The sequence below is a fragment of the Sander vitreus genome, chromosome 8 (genome assembly GCF_031162955.1).
Source record: "Sander vitreus isolate 19-12246 chromosome 8, sanVit1, whole genome shotgun sequence".
Taxonomy (NCBI): domain Eukaryota; kingdom Metazoa; phylum Chordata; class Actinopteri; order Perciformes; family Percidae; genus Sander; species Sander vitreus.
Genome location: NC_135862.1, coordinates 5,890,959 through 5,913,756, shown reverse-complemented (window position 1 = coordinate 5,913,756; position 22,798 = coordinate 5,890,959). Strand labels below are relative to the sequence as shown.

General features: G+C 41.1%; 1 protein-coding gene across 1 annotated transcript; it reads left to right on the top strand.

Moving 5' to 3' along the window:
- Positions 1-1,629: 1,629 nt before the first annotated feature.
- Positions 1,630-21,808, top strand: tes (testis derived transcript (3 LIM domains)). The gene is made up of 7 exons (XM_078256504.1): positions 1,630-1,847; positions 8,961-9,046; positions 11,449-11,917; positions 13,346-13,993; positions 16,892-17,107; positions 17,237-17,395; positions 20,216-21,808. The coding sequence occupies exons 1-7, from the start codon at positions 1,821-1,823 to the stop codon at positions 20,405-20,407; spliced, it is 1,797 nt and encodes a 598-aa protein (XP_078112630.1). The 5' UTR covers positions 1,630-1,820; the 3' UTR covers positions 20,408-21,808.
- Positions 21,809-22,798: the final 990 nt, after the last annotated feature.

The following is a 22,798-nucleotide window of genomic DNA, read 5'->3' as shown; positions in this document are numbered from 1 at the left end:
GCCGCACTATTGTGGTTCAAGCTGATAAGGTGGGTTTACTTTTAGGCATCATATCTATTGTTGTTAAGTGTTGATTCCTCTGTCCATTGTCTAAACCTATGTATTCTTGTCACATGAGGTGACATAATGTCATTGAGTCAGATATCGGGCTGCAGGACATAGCATCGTACAGATGAGGTTCTATTAAGTTTTTGGATACTGCAGAAGAAATGACGACATCTCTGGCGACGGGGGGAAAACAGCTGTCTGAGAGTTTATAGATGCTGAAACATTTAAGGGAATTCTGTATTGCAGATGTTCATACCAAACAGCATAGATCAGACATCGCAGTGAAGCACAGTGTTGCTGAATAAACAGCATCCACACTCATCAAACCCGGCCTCTTGACAGATAACACCATCTGACCTGTCAGGGTGTGACAGTGTTGTTTCCTTTAAAAAGGCCATTAGCAGTTCACAGAGGAAGTTGCTAACCACATTGCTTCCTGTCACTGAGGCAACACGGCAGCTGTTTTACAGGCGTTTCATTACAAACCACGAAACATTGGATCACAAAACAAACTAGCTGTGGTGTGTGGTTTGTGTCACTGTGTGCGTGCCCCAGGCTTATTCCAATGTGTACCACTGCATTCAAAAATGTATGTTTTTGTGTTGTTGTTTGTGACACATTTCACCATATGTATTGACATATTTGTCTTCTTCTTTTTTTTATACAACTTCCCTTTAAAAACTCACAACATCATGATACTGACGATACAAAGTAAACTCTTTGGTAGAGAAAAACAGAAAATCTTGAATCAGTACTAAAACAGGTTGAATCCATGGTATTAAGAGAACGGCTGTCAAAATAGTATAATTTCCTTTGTTATGACAAGAACAAGCCTCTGCTGCTCTCTGATTGGTCGTCCTGCGCTCTAGTGCCCACTTTCTCTCTTCCTATTGGTCAATATGAAGATCCATCATAGCGGAAGTCCCCCTTTGAAAATCAATGAAAAGTGAACGGGACCTCCACAGTGAATGCCGTGTCAAGCTAATGAACGGACGTAACGTTTTTCCCGGAAGTAAGGAATCTGAATCTTCAAAATAAGACGGAGGAATTACGAGCTCAACTGTATTTCTGCTTCAACATACATCCAATATTTATGGCATGTAACAACGTTCTGCAGTAGTGTGGTGGTAGTCAAATTAAATTTACATTTGGAAAGGGTTAAAAAGGCAATTTTGAGTCAAATTATATGGATACCTAGCCTATCTAGACTACATGCTGTTCATTTAGTGCTCTCCTTTCTTGTAAAAAAAAGACGTGTGTTTATGTAAAGGTATTTGTCATTTTGGCATTGACTTATTCCAAAAATGTACATTTTACTTATTATTTAATGAGTCTACACATTTCTTAATCTTTCTCTGCCTTGTACATTTTACTTTTGTTTCAAATAAACTCACATGTTCTAGTTTAATTTATTTTTAAGATAATTTTGGGGCATTATGCCGTCATAGTGTTAGTGGAGAGAGACAGTAGATGTGGGGAAAGAGACTAGGGAATCGAACCAGGGAGTCGCTGCTCGGTGCTCATGGCATATGCGCTTTTTCAACATGGGTTTTACTTTGAAAGCTGTGACCGGAAACTATTTTGTGGATTCTGTTTAACTTTACCGCAGTGCGGAGCAGGACCTCCGAAGAAATTAAACGGAGAGTGAACCGAGCTCTTGTATTATTTCTCTGGTCCGTTTTCTATCAGTTTTGGGGTTTGACAGTTGTTTTAGTAGCCGCGCATCTGTTCGCTTCGTCTGGACCACGTAAACTCCGCGCCGACAGACAAAAATGGATATAGAGAAGGAAGTAAAGAAGGTAAGCTTCCCCCCAGTGTACTCTGTATCTCGACTGACCGAGGAACGCCCTGAAAAGGTGTGCCGAACATGGGGCAGGTGGCGAGTAAAGTTACAGTATCACAGACAGACTTTCATGTTTGTTTTTCGGCTTTCATTTTATACGTTTTCAGTGTCCATGTTTTTTTTTTTTTGCGTTTTCATTGATAAAATTGAAGTTAAATTATCTAAATAATACGAGCTAACCTATCAGCAATAGCTAGCAACAAGCAATGTTGACTGGTTTACAAAACTAATCTTGTACCCTTCTTTTCTTTAGTAAGGTTACTTCCCTTTGAGAATATGTTCCCATCTGACAAACTCAACGACAAACTGCGTTTGAAATTTTGACTACATAGTGTTACCCTGCGTAACAACAAAACTCACACGCTTTTTAAAATGTTAGCAATTATTTACCAAACACAAAATAACCAATTGCAAAGTTCGGCATGGATATTGTGCTCGAAAACATTCTAGTTTATACAATATTTATGTTTTGGTATTAGTGCGCATTGCTCGACCGACAACAAAATCATCCTGACAGTAAAATGCAAACCAGGTGATTTATCAAAGAGTAAGAATTGCCGTTTGAATTATACAGTTGCCGAATTAACTCCCCTCAGTAGTTCTTACAATATATGAAGTCACGTATTCCTCTTAATATAGCCTACATAAACTTTAAAGTAAGATTATCTAAAATTAAGGGATTTTTTAATGGAATTTGGTCATGCAATTGAGTAGGAAAGGGTGTCTAGTCTGCAGTGTGACTTCAAATGTTACTGTGGTTCTCTGAAAGTGGGTTTCAGTTTTCACAAAGGGATTATATTAGAGGATTTTTAGATGTCCATCAGTGCAGGGCATATGTTGCATGCTTTGGATGTCTTGCATCCATTTGATTCCTTCTGCTTAAAAAAGTTAAGTAAAGCTTTTCTTTTGGTAGTCATCTGCAGATGTTTTTGGTAATGCATGCTGTTAACACACACGATTCATGTCTTGCTTGGGATCCTTGCATAGACCTGCAGATAGCTGGCCGCAGTGCAAAGGGCAGCACAGATTGCTGCAGGGTTAAAACTGTTAGTGTGATGTGATGTGTGTAGCAGAGAAGCTGCAGCATGTTTCCAGCATAATTCACATAAAGCAGTGATTCTTGTTTAAGTCCAGAGACAAACTGTCAATTAAAATTGGGTGAAGCACATAATGTTGCCCATACTACACGTGTGGCATGGAACTATAATTTATAGTTTTCTACCCACAATGTGTACTATTCCAGGACTCCCCAGCCATTGTGTCTTTCTACAAGGTCTCGTTTGATTTTTTTTTTTTTTTTAGGACTTTTGTTGGAGTTTGACTTTTTGACTGGAGCAGGATCACCCAACAGATTTTCGTTTGCCAACGTGAAGGAATTCACCAGCCTGTAATAGAGCCAACATGTATTTCTGTTTGCAGATCTATTTGCTAGTTGCTGGTCAGTGAGGGCCGTTAGTAACGTAAACGAGTCAAGTCCATTTAAGCACAGGAAACTCATGTAGACAGCAGGGTTTCCCCCAGCAAAGTTGTTTAGCCCGGTGGGGGCCCAGCTGGGGCCGGTCACAGACTGATGGCAGCATTAATGTAGAGCCCAATAGTTTCTGTGATAACAGAATTATGGACGGAATCGTGAAATGGAGAATTTAAAAAAGCTATGAGACAGATTTCATAGGGTCCTACATTAAAGGTGCTGTAGGTAGGATTGGGAAGATCCAGGACTTAGCCAAAACATTTGAACATCGACAACTTCTCAGTCCCTCCCCCCTTTCTGCTAAAGCCCAAAACGGTCTCCTAAACCCCTCACCCCACAAGGGAGAATGAATGCGTGTGCATGAGCAGTTCTTGACACGCAGTTAGACACCTACTGCACCTTTAAGTCAGTGCTGAACGCTAACTGTATATTTGAAAATGTGACTACGTCTACGTTTCCAACCGAGCCGTCCCACTGTAACTGTAGTTTAAAAAAAAAAAAATAAAAAAGTCTTAAAAATGCATTACAAAATAATTCCCAGTGGCTTAGGGTGGGCCACCAGGCTTACGATACAAGGAGGGAAACTCTGATACAGTATATGCAGTAAGCTGTAACTGGAAAGTGGGTCTGAGCAGCTGGATGACCCAGACAGACCCAGTCTGACAGATCTGCTTATAATCCCTGGAGGGGGTAAGTCTTCAGCGGCTGCAGGGGTTTCTGGCTTCTGGAGCTGCAGGTCACTGGGAGCGCCTCAGTCAGCGGGAGTCTGCTGTAATTACTGTCAGAGTATAACTGCCCTTTTCAAGAAACGCAACCGGTGCATTTAGGTAATGTTATACTAGATTAAGCTCCTGCCGTCTTCCACAACAGAAGGCTGAGGTAATAGGTTGTGGTAATGAGCACACTGTGTACAGGCTGGGGAATTATCATCACCGCAATTCTGTTAAATTGAAGTTGTTTCTGGTGATCTTTTTCTGAGTCATGTTCTTGTCTAAACACCTAAACGGTTGTTGAAGTTGCCATGGGCAAGGATTTTACAGGAAAACTTCACAGCAGGGAAAAAATGACCTAATCTTATGTTTGCTTAAATACATTTTAGATTTCTCTGTTGGACTTTCCAACAGACTGCAGGACTTTCTCTGGCAAGCAATCACAAAAATGCCACGAAAAAAAAAATATATATATAAATATATCTATCAAAAAAGAGAACTGTCTCCAAAACGACAGCAAGAAGCTAGAACTAAAATACATTTTTGATATTATTAAATAACTGAGTATATTCATCATCCCCAGATGAACCAAATTAAAGAAGTATTGGTCAAAGGAGGAGGTGTGTTATGTAGTATGAATGATATAAAGTATTGTAAAATGAAACCAAACTCAAACATCTGCTACAGATGGAAAGTGCTGCTTAGCCTGAATATAGAAAAAGCAGTTTGTGAATTGTGAGACTGGCTTGATTGAATTAAACTCCGCTTCCTCGAACCTGGCTGACATTTTGAATGTGCAAAGTTTGGTTCGGCTAAGGATTAAGCAATGAGACTGCAGGGATTTTGCTGCACTGCATTAGAAAGGAAATACTGTAGACGTACTGTAGACAAGGCAATAGGTGACGATTAGGTTTAAAGCGTAACTCTCGCCAAAATGCAACCTAGGGTCTTTTTGTGAATGTACCCGAGTCAAACTTTCGTTTAAAAGCATATTTAGGACGGAAGCGTCACTTTTAAGATTTAGCGTATTCTCGTTTTTCGGTCAAATAGCCTTTTGAATGGGAGTGCTAGGGGCACTTTTATGCTAGCCTGAAATAGCTATCTCATATAGCTCGACACAACATGAGACTTTGCTCGAAGTATGACCAGGGTCTCTACACCTTAACGAAAGCATTGACAACATTGTTTGTGTATACAGTTTACTAAAAAGAAAGGTTTTGAGCAACTCACTGTAGCTGTTGTTCTTCCGGTCGCCGTCTATCGAGCCAGTCAAAAATAGTCGAGGGAGGAGAGTAAAGATGGAAAGCTCCAAAAGCTTAGTTCCATATAAATGCACGGATAATTCGTTGTTTTGTCGTTAGTGAAAAACAATATTGACCTTGTAGTTGAAAAAGGAGCCTCGTATAGGAATGATATTTCCTCCTATGGAGTCCGTTCATTCGTATTCGGAGATCACCTATTTTGGACTGGGAAAATGGCGGATAGCGTAAACAACAACTGCTAACGTGAGTTGCTCAAAACCTTTCTTTTTAGTAAACTCTGGGTACACAAACAATGTTGTCAATGCTTTCGTTAAGGTGTAGAGACCCTGGTCATACTTGGAGCAAAGTTTCATGTTGTGTTGAGCCTTCTTAGTGTTTTAAAAATAGCTATTTTGAAGCTAGCATAAATGTGCCCCTAGCACTCCCATTCAAAAGGCCATTTGACCAAAAAACAAAAATACGGTAAATCATAAAAGTGACGCTTCCGTCCTAAATATGCTTTTAAACGAAAGTTTGACTCGGGTACATTCACAAAAAGACCCTAGGTAGTGTTTTGGGTTTTTATTGATGTTGCAGAAACAAGATGTAGTGGTCTGAGAGCAGGTGGCTGCTGAAATGAAAATGGCTCCCCAGCCAGTGACTACTGTCATTACAGCTGCCACTGGTCTGCAGCTCTGGCCTCCTGCAACAAAATGACTCATGAACATGACTCACCGGACCTGAACTGTACAATCTGTTTCTGAACAACCTTTTTTGCCAAGTGTTATCACTCTGCAGGCTTAGTCATAATACAAAGTCACTGACCAACATGCAGTATGTAAAACTGTTCCAAGGAAAGACACATCAGGGAATGTCCAATAAGGAGAGAACTTCCACTCTCGGGAAACTTCCGGCTTCTGAACTGGTTGCAGTTCCACTCTGGTTCCATATGAGGGCGCTTACAGGCAAGTGCAGAATGAATGGAGGTCGATGGAGCTATACCCTTCAAAATCTACTTTTCTCAGGATATAATTTTTTGTCTAGTAATTTGAATGTTGCACTCGAAAGGGGAGGCAAAGCAAAAATACACACTGCTGGGTGTTAGATTTTTTTAAAGTCTCTTTTTTTGGATGCCATCAAGTGGGATCTCTGGTCGTAATCAGTCCTTCACTGACCAATCGGCATTCATTAGCAGAATGCTAGCGTGTTATGGGCAACAATGACTCAACATGTAAGAGATCGAAAGAACATAAGTACTCGTTCATTCAACTTTCAGACCTATAATCCACGTTGAACTTGCAAAAACTGCAATCAAATCTGAGATTCCTCAAAGACAATCAGGCGAAAGAGACGCATTTAGTCGTCTAGCTCCATAGACTCACATTCATTTAGCGCTCGCCCGCGATCACCCCCAGTGGAACTCTGTTGGAACTGCAACCAAATTCGTTACAATGGGGCTTAATAGGGCTTTCCGTAGACGGGCTCTGGACACACACACACACACACACACACACACACACACACACACACACACACTCTAAGTGACCTCAGCCAAAAATAGCCAGTAGTCCTCACTATGCCCGAGACAAATATTTATGGCGCTTACTGCTAGTACCAGCTCTGCTTGGCTCGACTCGGCCGCGGTGCCCCATCCTCCATTTTCCATTGCAGATTTAGTACCTCCTCATGCGTGAGTCGAGCGTGGCTGGTCGTCATAGCGACATCGCAGGAAACTGCCGTGACCTAACACCACACACACACACAGAACGTCGAAGGTGTGTCGTTTTTGATTCTCAGCATGTGGCTGTTTGCCAGAAGACACATTTAGTTTCAAAAGAAGCTGGAGGCAGCAACAAAAAAACACCGCTGGCTAAACTATTTAAAAATGGGGGGTTTGTTCAGGACACCCCCGTCTGTCGCTAGCAATGATGACGCAGTGATTAGTGACGATTCCCTCCGACCAATCAGTAGTCTGCAGGTTTTCACGTCACCTTTTGGTATCGCCTCAGCTCGCTTGGAACCTCGACGGAGGTGACACTAAAAAAAGTACCTGTTAGCTAGTACCAGGTACAAAAAAGGCGAGTAGAGTCGAGGCGAGTCAAGCAGGTACCATGTAATGGAAAAACGCCTTTGTATTTGAGGTATTTATCGTTTAAGTGAACACAGTAGATTCTCTGAAAAGGCCAGATGACAAACTTAACAAGCAAGTATGTAGTTCACAGCACTCTGAGAGAAATCAAGGTATCAGTTCTTTTTGGAACGGACAACTGGGATGTGATTGTTGCACCGAGAATCAAAAACTATTTAGCACTGAAAGATTGCATTGAATGTCTGCTCAAGTTTGTGATCTTGTTCTTCAGTGCATGATAGAGAGAATTACTGAACAAGTGTAAGGGAAAGAGGAAAGGAAGGAAGGATAGCCTGCTCTTGATATTACCATTGATCAGCTGCTTTACTTCTGTTACCATATAAACCAGACACATTTTTAGCAGCGTACTGTAAGGCAAGGCAAGCTAATTTATGTATAGCACATTCCATATAGTAGTGCTTTACATAATGCATTGAAACATTATACAAAATACACAGCATTTAAAACCTATATTAAAGAGATATAATACAATTTTAAAGAAATGATTTGGTAAGAACTAAGAGATAAATAGATTGCTCAGGATTAAAGTAGGTGATGGGTTCAGTCAAAGTCAGAGAACTTAATGTCTGTATGACTAAAATAAACTGAGCTAAACATTTACCCCCTAAAATTATATTTATGCTTCTTGCAAAAGTAAATTACCATAACAAATCATGCTGGTAAACTCCTCAACGGCTCCCAGGGGAAGAAAGTCTCACTATTCCTGAAGGTGTAATGGAAGCTTACATATTGGCAACATGGCTCTGCTGTTAAAAACAGAAGTCACTGTCTGCATTCCTTAGGAGTGAGTGTCTTTTGTGTGAAAAAAACGTCTCCTTGACAAAAGGGGTGCCTGCTGGGATTCCAGAAGCTTTCAACAGCATTGAATAGTTGACCATATATGGTCGTAAACAGCGGTAATGGCTCAAGTTTGGCATGAGCGTGGCTTGACACTAAAGCCAGGGAAAAGGATGCACATGTTGAGGAGAGAAGAGCAGCAGAGCAGCAGAGCAACCAGCCAGAAAACTGGGAAAGATAGAACTCCTGATTCCGCTGAATCAATGTCGCTGAAATATTTCCAAAGGCAAAAAGAAAACAATTTTGCTCCAATAAGAAGGCTTACAATGACTTTGAATACAGTTTTTCCACCAAATTAATGTGTGCTAAACCAACCAAATGTGTGTTGCTGAGGTTTCGTTGTCCTTTCCAGATGTCATTTTACCTCTAAACCAATTTCCGTACAGAGTAATTATTTTCAATGTTGAGCATCAAAAATGTCTGGGAATATTGGGAATATCCAGTCTGATGTTGGTCTATAGTGTACAGCACCACAACAGCTTATTATTTTAGTTTGTAATTCATCTAAGAGCAAATAGCAGCCTCTTAAAATGTGGGATTTTATGTCCCAACTACTTGCCCTGCCCTAAAGGAAGCTCAGCATTTCCTTTTTTGAGTGGTGAAACGGTCAAAACAAAACCGTGATAGCACTTGTAATCTCCCTCATGTGCTTTGTTTACAGATGACCCTCGGGCACGAGTTTGGGGCTGGAGCGGCCTGTTTGAAATGCAAGGACAAGTGTGAAGGCTTTGAACTACATTTCTGGAGGTTTGTACTGTACAGCTTCTGTCAAGCGGCGTAGAACCGTCATAGAAACCAGTTTGACAGTGGCAAAATCCATTCTCGATCGCTTGGCTCCCTGTGTCTAGACCATAGGCTGTATATAAAGATGGACGGCGCATCTCCACTTCCTCTCACTGTACAGAAGTGATGCCAAAATATCCCGGATACGCGCGCTGCCTTCTTGTAATTTTGGAGCCAGAGTCTGCGCATTAGTGGTCGAGCAGTGGCGCTGCCGTGTCGAAGTCCCGCCCATACACCCGCCTGCCCAATCGCAAGTCAGTCACAGCTGTCAGTCATGACGTTTCACTTCGTTTTTATAGCGTCAAATAACTAATAAAAACAAAAACGTATCAGAAAAATGAACACTTGAACAAACATCAGTGGGAATAGAACTACCTAAAATAACAGAAACCATATTTGCTACAAATGTATTTGACGTGTACTTGTGATTGTTTTTTTTAGGTCATCTGCTAACATGGAGGGGGCAGGATTTATGACCTACACTGCATCCAGCCACCAGGGGGCGATCAAGATGTTTAGGCTTTACTTATACAGTCTATACATCACCCCCTGGTCTAGACCAGAGACATTTAGGTTAATGAGCAGAAAGTAAATGAGCAGCATCTATGGTTTAAAGGCACCTGTTGAGCAAAACACTGAGCCCTCAGGTGGCGCTGCATAGTGGACCACAGTAAAAACATGTTTTATTGGGCAGCTGGCATTTATGTTAGTATATAATTATGAAACGGGACATTAAAGAAAAGTGTGCTTCAGCCTATTCTTCCTCGAGTAATGCAAGAGCAAATAAAATGTCCATTCATTGGCCAGACTGGTCAATAATACCACTCTCCTCGTTGCTTAATTAACAATACTCCGATAGCAGCAGGAGTTATGGCACTATAGGAACATGCTGTTCCTGAGTACAGCCGCTTTTCACGTTTGTCTTTGAACAGAGTCCCACATCCCATCAGCTTATTGTTAACCAAACGACGGAGAGAGTGGAAATATCAGGCCAGTGTGAGTCCACACAACATGACTTTATGCCTGACTACCCAGGGTTCTTTGTCACAACATGTGCATTTATTTAGGCCAGTGGTTCATGAAATACGGTTCACGTCTGGACAATCAGCCACACTGATGCCCACCGCAGCACCAGCACAAAGGCCCTCCATGGGTCTGTGTGTTGTTGTGCGGTTTTAATTCAGCCAGGAATGTTGTGCTGTTACAGTCAGACAGTGGCCTACAACATGCCTAGTTTAAGGCTTTGCTCAACTCCAAAACAAAACAAAAAAATGAAAACAATGCTACATATTTTTGATATATTTAATTACCATTAAAGGTCCCCAGTGCAGTTTTGGCTTTGTTCAGGCTCTCGTCGAGGAACCGTCATCAAAGTCGCGGTATCAAAAGTTTTGAACGATACCCGGCTCTAGAGGACGCACATGCATGCACACGCGTGACGTATTACACAGTCCTACCAGTGGTGTCACACTACTTCACAGATCATCATGTGGCGGTAACATGCCAAGATATGCTGCCGTGCGCCAGAAAAGGAAGGGAAGAAGAAGAAGAATGCAAGATTGTAAACATGGATGCAAATAATTCTGGATTTAAAATACTCAGCTTTGCATATGTTTTATGAAGAAAGAAATACATTTAACACTTTTGTTGGACCTCAAGGATGCACTCAAGTTTGTGACTAATACTGATATATAATTATAAATATTTATCATAATAGTGAATTACAAGTTACGTATGTAACAAAATGTATGTGTATACATAACGTTTCTTCTTATTAGGTCATCCTTTTGTTTAAAAAAGGGTTTCTGACTATCAGTATTGTCAGTATTGCTGTTGATCTCATCCATACAAATCAAACATGGTTTAAAAAGATTAACACTGCTCATGCACATGCTGAAGCGTGTCTAGTAGTCACAAATGATGTCATAGTTACTCTGCAAATATGAAGCAAGCTGTGTTGAGGCATGTGAGAAGTGCAGCTATTTCAATATGAATTTAACACTGGGCTTGTTATATTGGTGTATAATCGTAGCAAAGTTGAAGCAGATTGTAATTTTTGTAGTAAGAAAAGTTCCAAAAGAAGTTTGTTTAAAAAACAAAACACAATGAAGCGAGCATATGAGATTGGAGGCTTATTCAGGACATTTCCAAAGCAACATAATATGTATGCAATTAGAAAAATGGAGACATTGTTCCACACAGAATCAAGCATCAATACATTATATAAATCACTTTTTAGAAATTCACACAGAAAAGCATGAGACAATGTGCATCTGCTGCACATTGCTGTTCCATCTCACACTAAAACACTTTGAACATATTTGTGAATCTTTTAAAAAACGTTTTCCTCTTTTTCTCCTCTGCAGAAAAATCTGCAGAAACTGCAAATGTGGCCTCACAGAGCACAACGTGCAGATGAACTCGGAGGAGAACAAGAAGGTAGGCAAGCTGTTCGAGGACACCAAGTACACCGGGCTCATCGCCAAGCTGAAGACGGACGGCATCCCCAGCTACCAGGGCAACATGGTGACCATCACTCTGCCCAGCTCTGGCACTGCTTACATCGTACCGCCGAGTGCCTCGTCCACTGTGGTGCCCCCCTCTGCCACAGCTGGTTCTGTGAAGCCTGCCGGAGCCACTGCAGGTTCAGCAACCAGTAACGCTCAGCCTCAGCCTCACCCTCAGCCTGTACCAGCCAGCGTCACACCTGTCAAGGCTAACAAAGTGCCTGTTACTGTCAGCGCCTCATCAGCCATTTTGGTACCAGTCCCCAAAGATGTGCCAATGACGTCTGTCACCTATGAGTGGGCACCACCAGTAGCCAATAAGTATCTGGTAAGAGTTCAAACTGGTGCTAAAATGGCTCTAACTGGCGCCTGGGTATCTCACGTGGGAGAGCAAGCGCCCATATACAGTGGCTCAGTCCTCGACGCAGCGGCCACGGGTTTGGTTTCTACCTTCGGCCCTTTGCTGCATGTCATTCCCCCTTTCTCTCTCCTCATTTCATGTCTAAGCTGTCCTGTCACAAATAAAGGCCTTAGAGGACAACACAATTATCTTTAAAAAAAAAACAAAAATAAATGGCTCCAACAAAGTTAGCGTTAAAGTTGATATTTTGATAATCGATTAACCATTTAATCCTGCATAGTTTAATCAAAAGGACAGTGGTGGAAGAAGTATTCAGATCCTTTTACTTTAGTAAGAGTACAAATACCACACTGTAAAAAGTATGTAAGTATCATCAGGAAAATCAAAGTGTTTAATCGCTAATCGTTTCATGTTGTGGAGTACAATTGAAAGTGGCATAAAAAGAAAAGACTCAAGTAAAGTCCAAGTAGCTCAAATTTGTGCTGAAGTACAGTACTTGAGTAAATGTACTTCGTTACATTTCACCACTGCAAAAGGAGAGTAAGTAGGTATCACTTTATTTACAGTAATGTATATTTAGTGACAACTACTTTTGGTGTTTAGACACATACACCAGCTATTGGTTGAAGCTACAGCCAAGCTTTATGGGGGATGCAGTTTTAATCATCCAATAAAATAACTTTTTGCTTTTGCCATTATTCACTGGTAGGCTGTGTCTGCCTTTGTCCTAGACAGCATAAGACTGTCCTCTGCTGTAACCTTTCAGGCAATACCATGTGGGTGTATGTTCCATTTAAAGGCTTTGTTATCAATTATTCATTGCCACTTGTTTAGTTTTGTAGACCAGGCGCACTGTGGTCGCAGGAAAGCTCTGGCATTTTGCCAAAGCCTAATGAAAACCAGCCTGTCGGTGTTTTAAGTTATCCTGAAACGGAAAGAGTCACTTGTCTTGATACTTTTATTAAAGTTTCATAAAGTAATGTATAATAGAGCAACTATTAACTGAATCTTTGTTGACAAGAGGTCCCAATAACATCCAGTTTAGTTAAGATTGTTCAGCAGGCATTTTTTAAATAACAATGAATGATGATTAACAAGAGGATTTCTTTTAAGTCCACAGCATTTCCCTCATGTCCCTACTACCAGAACTTTAAAACTCTGATAGTAAGTCCTGTATCTGTTTAGTCTAGTACTGCCTTCTGCAGGTTCCATGTTTTGCTTGTCTTTCTCACCACAAGCCTCTGTTTCAAAAGTTGTTTTCAAGAATTTCTCCTTACTCTGTTTCTGATTGGTCCTTAACTGCTGGCTGTCCACTCTTCTCGTCTCTGTCCTTCATACAATCTGGCTTTATCCCTGAGCTAAACGGTTTCTTCTCATTTTCCCTGTGACTTCCAGGCGGCGCGTTACATCGAGCTGCTCCCGCCAGAGAAACGTCCGGTGGCCGGGTCAGAGGGAGCCGCTTACCGTAGGCAGCAGATGGCCCGCCAGCTGCCCGAGCACGACCAGGACCCGTCCAAGTGCCACGAGCTGAGCCCCGCCGAGGTCAAGCTAATGCAGCAGTTCGTCCGCAAGTACAAAGATGAGGCCCTGGGGGTCGGAGATGTTGTGCTGCCTGAAGAAATGGCTCTGGTTCAGGCAGGAGGGCAGGGAGGAACTGGTGTTGGGGCTGGAGGTGGACATGGTGCTAGGGGGGCAGGGTTTGGACCGGGAGTTGGAGCAGCTGGGGTTGGAGCTGGTTCTGGGCCAGGGGCTGCAGGCCCAGGTGTTGGGCCTATGGCTGGTGCTGGTGCTGGTGCTGGTGCTGGGCCTATGGCTGGTGCTGGTGCTGGTGCTGGGCCTATGGCTGGTGCTGGTGCTGGCTTTGGACCTGGAGCAGGGGGTGGAGGCGCTGGAGCTGGAGCTGGTGGTGCTGGACCACTTTCAGGGCCTGGGACTGGACTGGCTAGCTTTGGGCCAGCTGGAGGAGCCATGGGTACTGCTGCCACCGCTGGAGCCATGGGCCTCCCTGGAGCTCAGCAAGCTGGACTACCACAACAGGCCTTTGTAAGCACTCACCTTCCTGTACATCTACACTGTGTTGGCATACAGGCCAGATTAATTGGTTGAAACTATTATCACAGTTAGGGCTTGGCGATAAAGATATCACGATATTCTTGACCAAATACCTCGATATCGATATTGCGGCGATATTCTAGGGTTGACAACTGGTGCTTTAACAAAATATCTTCACACTTAGATTTTAGATAAATAATCCTCATTAATGTGGACATAACGTCTAAGTGGCGAAAAGGCAAATAATAGCAGCTAGAAAAGTCTGGTAGGTTCAGAAAATGACATCACTTTACTGTAATGCAGCCTTTAAAACCAGGAAAAGACAACACTTATGTCATATCACGATATTACGATATCCAAAATCTAAGACGATATCTATTCTCATATCACGATATCGATATAATATCAATATATTGCCCAGACCTAATCACGGTATTAACGAGGATAATTCCTGATACTAGATGGAGATATATATATATATATATATATATATATATATATATATATATATATATATATATATATATGACAAAAAAACAATGAACTGTGTTTCACTGACTTGAAACACACACACACATTACAGCTTGTTCAGAATCATTAATTGGACAACATTCATTTGTTAACTGATAGTTATTTTATTATTTTATATTCCACTGAAAATCGATAAGCAGTGATACTAAGTTATTGACTTTATGGTATATTGTCTGTGTGCCTATTCCACTGCAGTTTCAATGAACCAATAGCTAGTTAAGTGCAGTTAATAAACCAAAGGGTCTTTTGCAAATGGTTTTAGAAATGTTATGACCAAAGAAAGGGGGAAAAATAATGTATTCCTCCTGTACCAACACCTCATTCCAGTATATTATACAGTATATTTACCAGTACAAATACATTGCAAGAACAGAATTGTATGTTGTAGCTACAATATAGTAAGAAGCGGGCCAGAATAGTTAAGGCAGACCCTCCCTCAATGAGAAGACTTGACAGCAGAAGTGTCCTTGTACACCGAAAGTGAATCCCTCCTACCCCCAGAGGCACTGTACTGTCGTGGACTCAAAAAATAAAATGAATGATAATAAAAGAATGCAATAGTGCCGCAAATGTTATGCTGTTGGCAACATTTTACACTAACTGGAGTGCAAACAATGCTTTTCTGTTACAACTGAGCCAACAAAAGAGGGATTGTTCCCTCCCCTTCCCAGATTGTTTCACATTTTCTGACTTTAAAAGTAAAAAAAACTAAAAAGGGAAGTATGTAGCAGAACAATACTTTTCAGCTTTCTAGTGACCAATTGGGTAGGTCCATCACAGGTGTTTTTTTTTATTTCTTTTTTTTAAGTTGTGATCAATTCTCAACTTTTATTACACCAGTTAATCATGTAAGCACTCGGTCAAATTCATATATACAACCTGATGACTAAATTGCAGTAGTTAAGTAGATTTGCCCCGATGTTTCCACAGTGCATTACTGTCAGTAATAATTCCAGGACAGAACACTAGATGGAGCCATGAGACCAACTCTGACTCAGCCTTCTTCATTCAGGATGATGGATATTAATTCATCACTGTGTGCAGTTGGGCTGTCCTCGACCTCAGAAATTCTTAGTCGACTAACACCCGTATGATTTTGTCGACTAATCAATTAGTTGATTTAATCGACAGATGTGTAAAACTGAGTTTCTCCACAGAGAATCGTGCAAAAGCGCCACTTTAAATCTTGTGTTTACCAGCGATGTGCTCATAACTCTTTTGGAAATGAGTAATTCAGCATGAAAAAGCATCAAAAAACGACTAATCGGCTAAAGAAATCTTAGTCGACTAAGACCAAAATGACCGATATTGGACTAAGTCCTGGCAGTCCTAATGTGAAGCCAGTTAAAAATCTGTGATTAATGTTAACGTTGCGTCTTATGATTTCAAATGTTTCTCCGTTGCTGTCTTCTTTCTCTTCTGTTACAAATTCTTTTTCATGTTCCCATGTTGTTCTTATATCCTCGTTCTCACTCTCTGAGCTTTATCCTCCCTCTTCATTCCTCACACATTATACTTGACTGCAGTGTCAAGAACACACTCTTCTCTCCTGGCTGGCAGTGTCTTAACAACGTTGTATTTACTTATCTCTACTTCCACCTTAACGCCACCAGCAGTCATCTCATCTTGATTGATTCTACCAGTGTCAGGTCACTGTGTACTTCTGTGTTGTAAAGGAGAATTCCACACAATTTCAGCAGTACAATGTGTCATTCTACTATTCAGGGAGTACAGTGCGCCGTTATAAAATAGTCTTTTTTTTTTTTTTTTCAGATCAAAGGAGGCCTTTTTGACTTTGAAAGAGAAGGATATTGGCCTTTGTGTAAACCTACTGGAAGTACATACTAATTCTTTGTTAGTATTCAAGGGGATGAAAGAAATCTTTTGGGGACAGGATGCAACTGACTGTTCTAACACAGTATTGTTTTACATATACAAATATCCATATAATAGTTCGGACTCCATCTAATACATGCAACAATTAGAATTTAGCCAAATAACAGAACACACTCGTGCTGAAACAAAGAAAAATTCCAAACCTTCACTGGTTCCAAAACAAAACAAGCACCTGAAGACATATCAGGGTTTCCTTCAGTGTATTACAAGTGGCCCACCAGGCCCAATTTGACCCCACCTAAGCCACTGGGGAATTTGTTTTGAATTGAAATTCTCAATTTGGCGATTCCGTCCATGATTCTGTTGTCACAGAAACTATTTGGCTCCACATTAATGCTGCCATCAGTCTGTGACACTTGCCACCGGGCCTAACAACTTTTCTGGGGGAAACCCTGCATTAACTTGTACTTTTAGGAACTTATGATATACTAACCATCTCTTCTTTTCTTCTCTCCTTCCAAGTCATGCAATCACTGCCAGCAGCCGATGCGTGTGGGCGAGCCAGCTGTCTATGCTGAGCGGGCCGGCTACGACAAAATGTGGCACCCAGCATGCTTTGTGTGTTGTACCTGCAACGAGCTACTGGTGGACATGATCTACTTCTGGAAGAAAGGGAAGCTGTACTGTGGACGCCATTATGGAGACAGCGAGAAGCCGCGCTGCGGAGGCTGCGATGAGGTGAGAGAGGATATGATTATTACAATTTATTTATTTTTTTTTTTTTTTGTTCACACTTGTGTGATTCTGGTTGCATCAGTTTTGGTAGCACTATCCAATCTACATCTTGATGTGTGTGTCTGTCCACAGCTGATCTTCAGTAATGAGTACACTCAGGCTGAGGGCCAGAACTGGCATCTGAAGCACTTCTGCTGTTTTGACTGTGACTGCATCCTCGCCGGAGAGACCTATGTCATGGAGAATGACAAGCCTGTCTGCCAGCCGTGCTACATGAAGAGCTACGCTGTGGTAAGACACACTTTCTTTCTCAGGGTTTCTGTTTGTTTAAATAGTTGACAGTAGTAGTGTATTAGTTTGTTGGAAGCTGTTATCCAAATCTCAATTCAGGTCTCTTATGGCGGTTTTTCCATTACGTGGTACCTGCTCGACTCGCCTCGACTCTACTCGCCTTTTTTGGTTTTCCATTATGAAAAAAAGTCCCTGGTACCTGCTAACAGGTACTTTTTTTTAGTATCACCTCCGTCCAGGTTCCAAGCGAGCTGAGCCGATACCAAAAGGTGACGTGAAAGCGACAGACGGGGGTGTCCTGAACAAATCCGCCATTTTGAAATAGTTTAGCCAGCTGTCGTTTTTGCTGCCTCCAGCTTCTTTTGAAACTAAATGTGTCTTCTGGCAAACGGCCACATGCCGAGAATCAAAAACAAGACACCTTCGACATTCTGTTGGTGTGTCGCGTTAGGTCACAGCAGTTTCCTGCGGCGGCACTATGGCGACCAGCCACGCTTGCCTCACGCATGAGGAGGTACTAAATCTGCAATGATAAATGGAGGACGGTGCAACGCGGTGGAGCCGAGCAGAGCTGGTACTATCAGTGGAAAAACGCCATAAGTGCATACATTCTTAGCTTGAGTGGTCCTTAAAAAAAATTGTTACAAATAAAAGTAAAAGATAAGTAAGAATGTACAAGTAAGAAAACCAACAAAAACAAAATACTCAGCAAACATCTTTCAATGAATATTATTAATGATTCAAATAAGGATTTCCATGTTCAAAAAGGAGTAGAAAGAAGTTAAAAAAAAAACTTTTTGGCTCACCTCCTTTTTCTACTTTTCTACTTTAGTTACATACAAACAATTTAATTCTTCTCTATTTATACATGTATATCTACACATACATGCATGTATACCTATTAACAGGTACATATACACATTATCTTTTTCTTTTCCAGCACGTCCATGTTTCATCAGTCAGTTATATCAAACCTAATGAGAGTCAAACCCCAAAACCCTACAAGTTCTTGTTCTGACCTACAAGAAATGTGTGTAGGTTTGTCTTGGAAATAGAAGCAGGATATATGTATCATATATAATATCCTAGTAGTGATATCTAAGTTTAAACTGAGGCTACAGTAATGCAGAACATTATACTGTTGTCTGGTGAAGAATCATCATTATTTGAAACAATGCAGAACATAAAATATTTTCTGTATAAAGAAGGGTGTCGTTGGTCATTGGGTCTGATGTAAGAGGGTCCTGATCACGTTGGAGTAAAAGTGATACTGGCGGTATAATCTCCTGCAAAGCTATCGTTTTGATGTAACTTTATTAAGGGGTGCACGATTCAGAAAATGTCACGATTCAATTTTTAGGCTCAAGATTAGATTCAAAAAACGATTCTCGATTTTAAAAAAGACGATTCACAGTATGCAAATGTAGTTACTTTTCCCATGTGATTGCAGTAGACACATTTTTTTTTTAATTAAAAAATATGAATCGATTTTTGGAATTCTATAAAATATTTTAGAGCTTGAACTTGATGGTAGAGCTTGAATTACCATTTGAATGTGCATCGATGTGTTTTGCACACCCCTAACCTTTATACTTTCCTTCACTTCTGTGTCGTTAAGGATTTAAAGGTGGGTATTCTACTGGGTTACAAAGCAATTTTTGGCAAATAAATACTTCAGATTTAGCATTTCATTTCTTTTTTTTTAAATGTATTGACTATTGGTGGGCAGAACTTAGCAAATAGCTACACTATGTCTTTTTAAAAGTGCTTAAAATGTCAGTGACGTTTACATTTTAAACCTTAACTAAACTTACTAGAACTTTACTAAAAGTCATTCACCACGAGAACACAATTGGCTTTAATGTAAGATAGCACTCAAAACACTTAAAGCAACACTTCCCTGTGAACAGTTCTGACCAACATTTTGCTTCTGAGCACATTGTGGCATTTTTTTTGTGTACGTTTGTTATGTGTGTGTCATTTCCATACTTACAGTGCAGCTACAGTGGAGTTTCAGCAGTGTAGAAAAGACAAAATGACTCAAACTAAACGGAAAGTTTGAATATCAACATGAGAATGAATCAATCAATCAGACTTTATTCATAGAGCACTTTAATACAACCAAAGTTGACCAAGGTGCTGTACAGAAGAATAAATAAGACATAAAGTACATAACTAAAAATACAAACGGAATACAAATAAAACAAGTTAAGAGACATAAAACAAGAGAAGACAGTCTGGTGTCAAAGGCCAAGGAGAAGAGGTGGGTTTTAAGACGAGATTTAGAAACAGACCGTGAAGACGCCTGTCTAATGGGCAGAGGAAGATCGTTCCACAGTTGAGTAGCTGCCACAGCAAAGGCACCATCCCCTTTAAGCTCACGCTTAGTTTTGGGGACACTCGGGAGCAGTTGATCAGCTGACCTGAGAGAACGCGTCGGTGTATACGGGTGTAGCAGTTCAGAGATGTAGAGTGGGGCAAGGCCATTGAGGGATTTAAAAGCAAATAAAAGAACTTTAACGTGGATCCTAAAATGTACAGGCAGCCAGTGGCGTGAGGCTAAAATGGGGGAAATGTGCTCGGGTTTTCGTGTTTCAGTTAAAAGACACGCAGCAGCGTTTTGCACCATCTGGAGACGGGCGACAGAGGACCCACTGACCCCCACATACAGTGCATTACAGTAATCCAGCCTAGTGGTGACAGAGGCGTGCATTACTGTCTCAGAAAGATGTCTTGGAAGAATTGGCTTCATTGGAGAAAAAAAGTATAAAATATCTAGGTGAAAAGCTTGACAATAAATATATCCTCTGTCATCCCCAGAAATGCTCCTCCTGCCAGAACGCGGTGGAGCCCGAGGCCCAGAGGGTTTCCTACGGCGAGTACCACTGGCACGCCGAGCCGCAGTGCTTCAAGTGCTCCGGCTGCTCCAAGTGCCTGGTCGGCCAGCGATTCATGGCAGTGCAGCGCTTCCTCTTCTGCTCTGTGGAGTGCAAGAAGAAAACCATGGCTTAGAGGGCCAAAACAACTCCATCCATCTTCTCCACAACCACTTGTGAAACCAGGATAGGTTCGGCTAAGACTAGAACCCGAGCAGGGAAAACAAACCCTGCGCATGGGAAGGGATGGATTGTGGTTGTGTTAACATAGAATAGAGTGCCTGATACCTCTGATATAGAGAAGTACCATAATAGTGAGTCCATTTGCCTTTGGGTGCTCTTTTCTTTTTGTCCACAGTGTTGATAAATCTGTCTCAATTAGACACCTAAACTCCTACCTTCCAGTTTATCTGCCTTTAAAATCAGTCGTCTTATTTCAACAAGTCGGGTTTTTTTTTTTTTTTTTTTACTGCTTTTCTTGCACTGTTTTCTAACTGAAGAGATTCATTTTGTATTGGTCAGAGTTTTTGCGATCTAGTTTTTTGATTTTAATGTTAAACCTGTGTCTTTACTGGTATCAGTGCTATGCTACTCCTATAGAACCTACTGTTTGATTTAATATGCCAACTTTTACTGCTTCCTTAATACAAAAACTACTGATACTCACTCTCCTCTATGCAGCAATATGACAAGCAATATTGGCCCGGTTTGGGGTTGCTTTGCTTCCAGATCTGGAAGTACATTGCCCCATATCTGATAACAGAATATTTGGCTACTGTTGTTGTTTTATTGCACATAATCCAATGAGGTGAAAAGTAGTGTTTTTATAGTAGTTTAGGGGAACAAAACAATGTGAACATCTTCCAGTATACACCACCAGTTACCAGTTTATGAGGTACCCAGTACAAACTATTGCTTTCCCAACAACAGGTCTGTAATTAAGTGGTGCCATATAGACAGGTGTATGACCGGTCTACCGTCCACCTTGTGTATGTTAATGGGGATGAACAAAGTGCAAAAATATATAGATTTTTGCAAGTATATTGGATTGCATTGCCTTCTACTAATGAACTGGTAAGCCTGTGTAATGCAGTTCAATCCAGTCCAATAATACTGCAAACTATATACTCAGAAAATGCTGTAGAATTGAGATGACCGTCAGAAATATCCAGCTTCTGTATTATTCAATTTCACAGGTGTTTGGATCTCCATTAACTTCCATAAAGTGATCTCTAGCCCTGGGTCCACATAATAATGCAATTTAAATAAATAAGCAGTGATTACAAGCAAAATAAAACTCTTCTTCCTCTATAAATAAAAGGAAAAATGCAAACCAATCATGAAGTGCAGAAAATAAAGGTTCTTTTTCATCCAATTCTACCTATACCATCCACTGGGCTCCTGGTGGATATGAACACTGTCAAGTTGTTGTATAGAAATGGCATGGTACCCTAGGACTTACTTGTGTCCTCTATTTTTGGTCTTTTGTTGTGCCATGTATTTTCCTTTTAATGCAATAAAAGTGCACTTTAAATGACTTTTTTTCAAATGATTTCAATTTATTTCTACTTAGACTCTTGGAGCTACAGCTAATTCCCTGTTGTATAATGCAGTTGAGTTTTTAACTTAACAGCTAATTAAAGCCCTTACACAGCTGTGGTCCACCCAGACAAGTGTTTTCACTTACGCTTGATTAGACCTCTTCTCAGGCGTGTGTATATGTGTGTGTGTGTGTGTGTGTGTGTGTGTGTGTGTGTGTGTGTGTGTGTGTGTACAGACCAGACCGCTTGATTGACATCTCTCTCACTCTCCTGTTAAGTTTGTCGCAGCAGCAGAACATAGCTGCTGGTCTAGTGGACACTGCTAGGGCCCTCAGGCTTGATGTAGCAGCCAGTGAAGGTTAGCAGCTGAAGTGATGTGGCAGCATGGGGGATTACATGCTCTTCAACAACCAGTCATGCAGAAAATCATGGAAAAGGTAGTTTTGCATTGCCAGACCTATCTCCACTCCTACACCACACATACATTCCAGGATAGGAGAAAAAAAAAAAAAAAACTCTCTGGGTCGTTTGCATTTCTTGAAACCAATCACAATCTCGGTGCTAAGCTCTGGACGCAGCTCTGCTAAATAGTCTCCAGAAGGAACTTGTTTTGGTGGAACATTGGTGAGGCTTGTTGGCTCAAAGTTTGTTGTTGTTAAATGTCCTAGTGAACCATTACAATGAGCCAGTATGCAATGTAACGACATTGGAACAAGCTTACTGAAATTGAATACAGCCATCGTCAATGTTAGTAATTACACCTGTGATTTAACAGCAAATTAGTAAAATACGCCTAGGCTTATGCACAGCACGCGCACACTATGCTTGTTACACACACACACAGGGAAGTGCAGCAGAACACAAACATGCAAAAGATTACAAATAAAAATATTACGGTGCAAATCCATTATCATAACAGCAATGCGCCAAGGTCCAAACGCGCCTGGCTTTTAAAGGGAACGGGAGATGATCTCTGATTGGTTTAT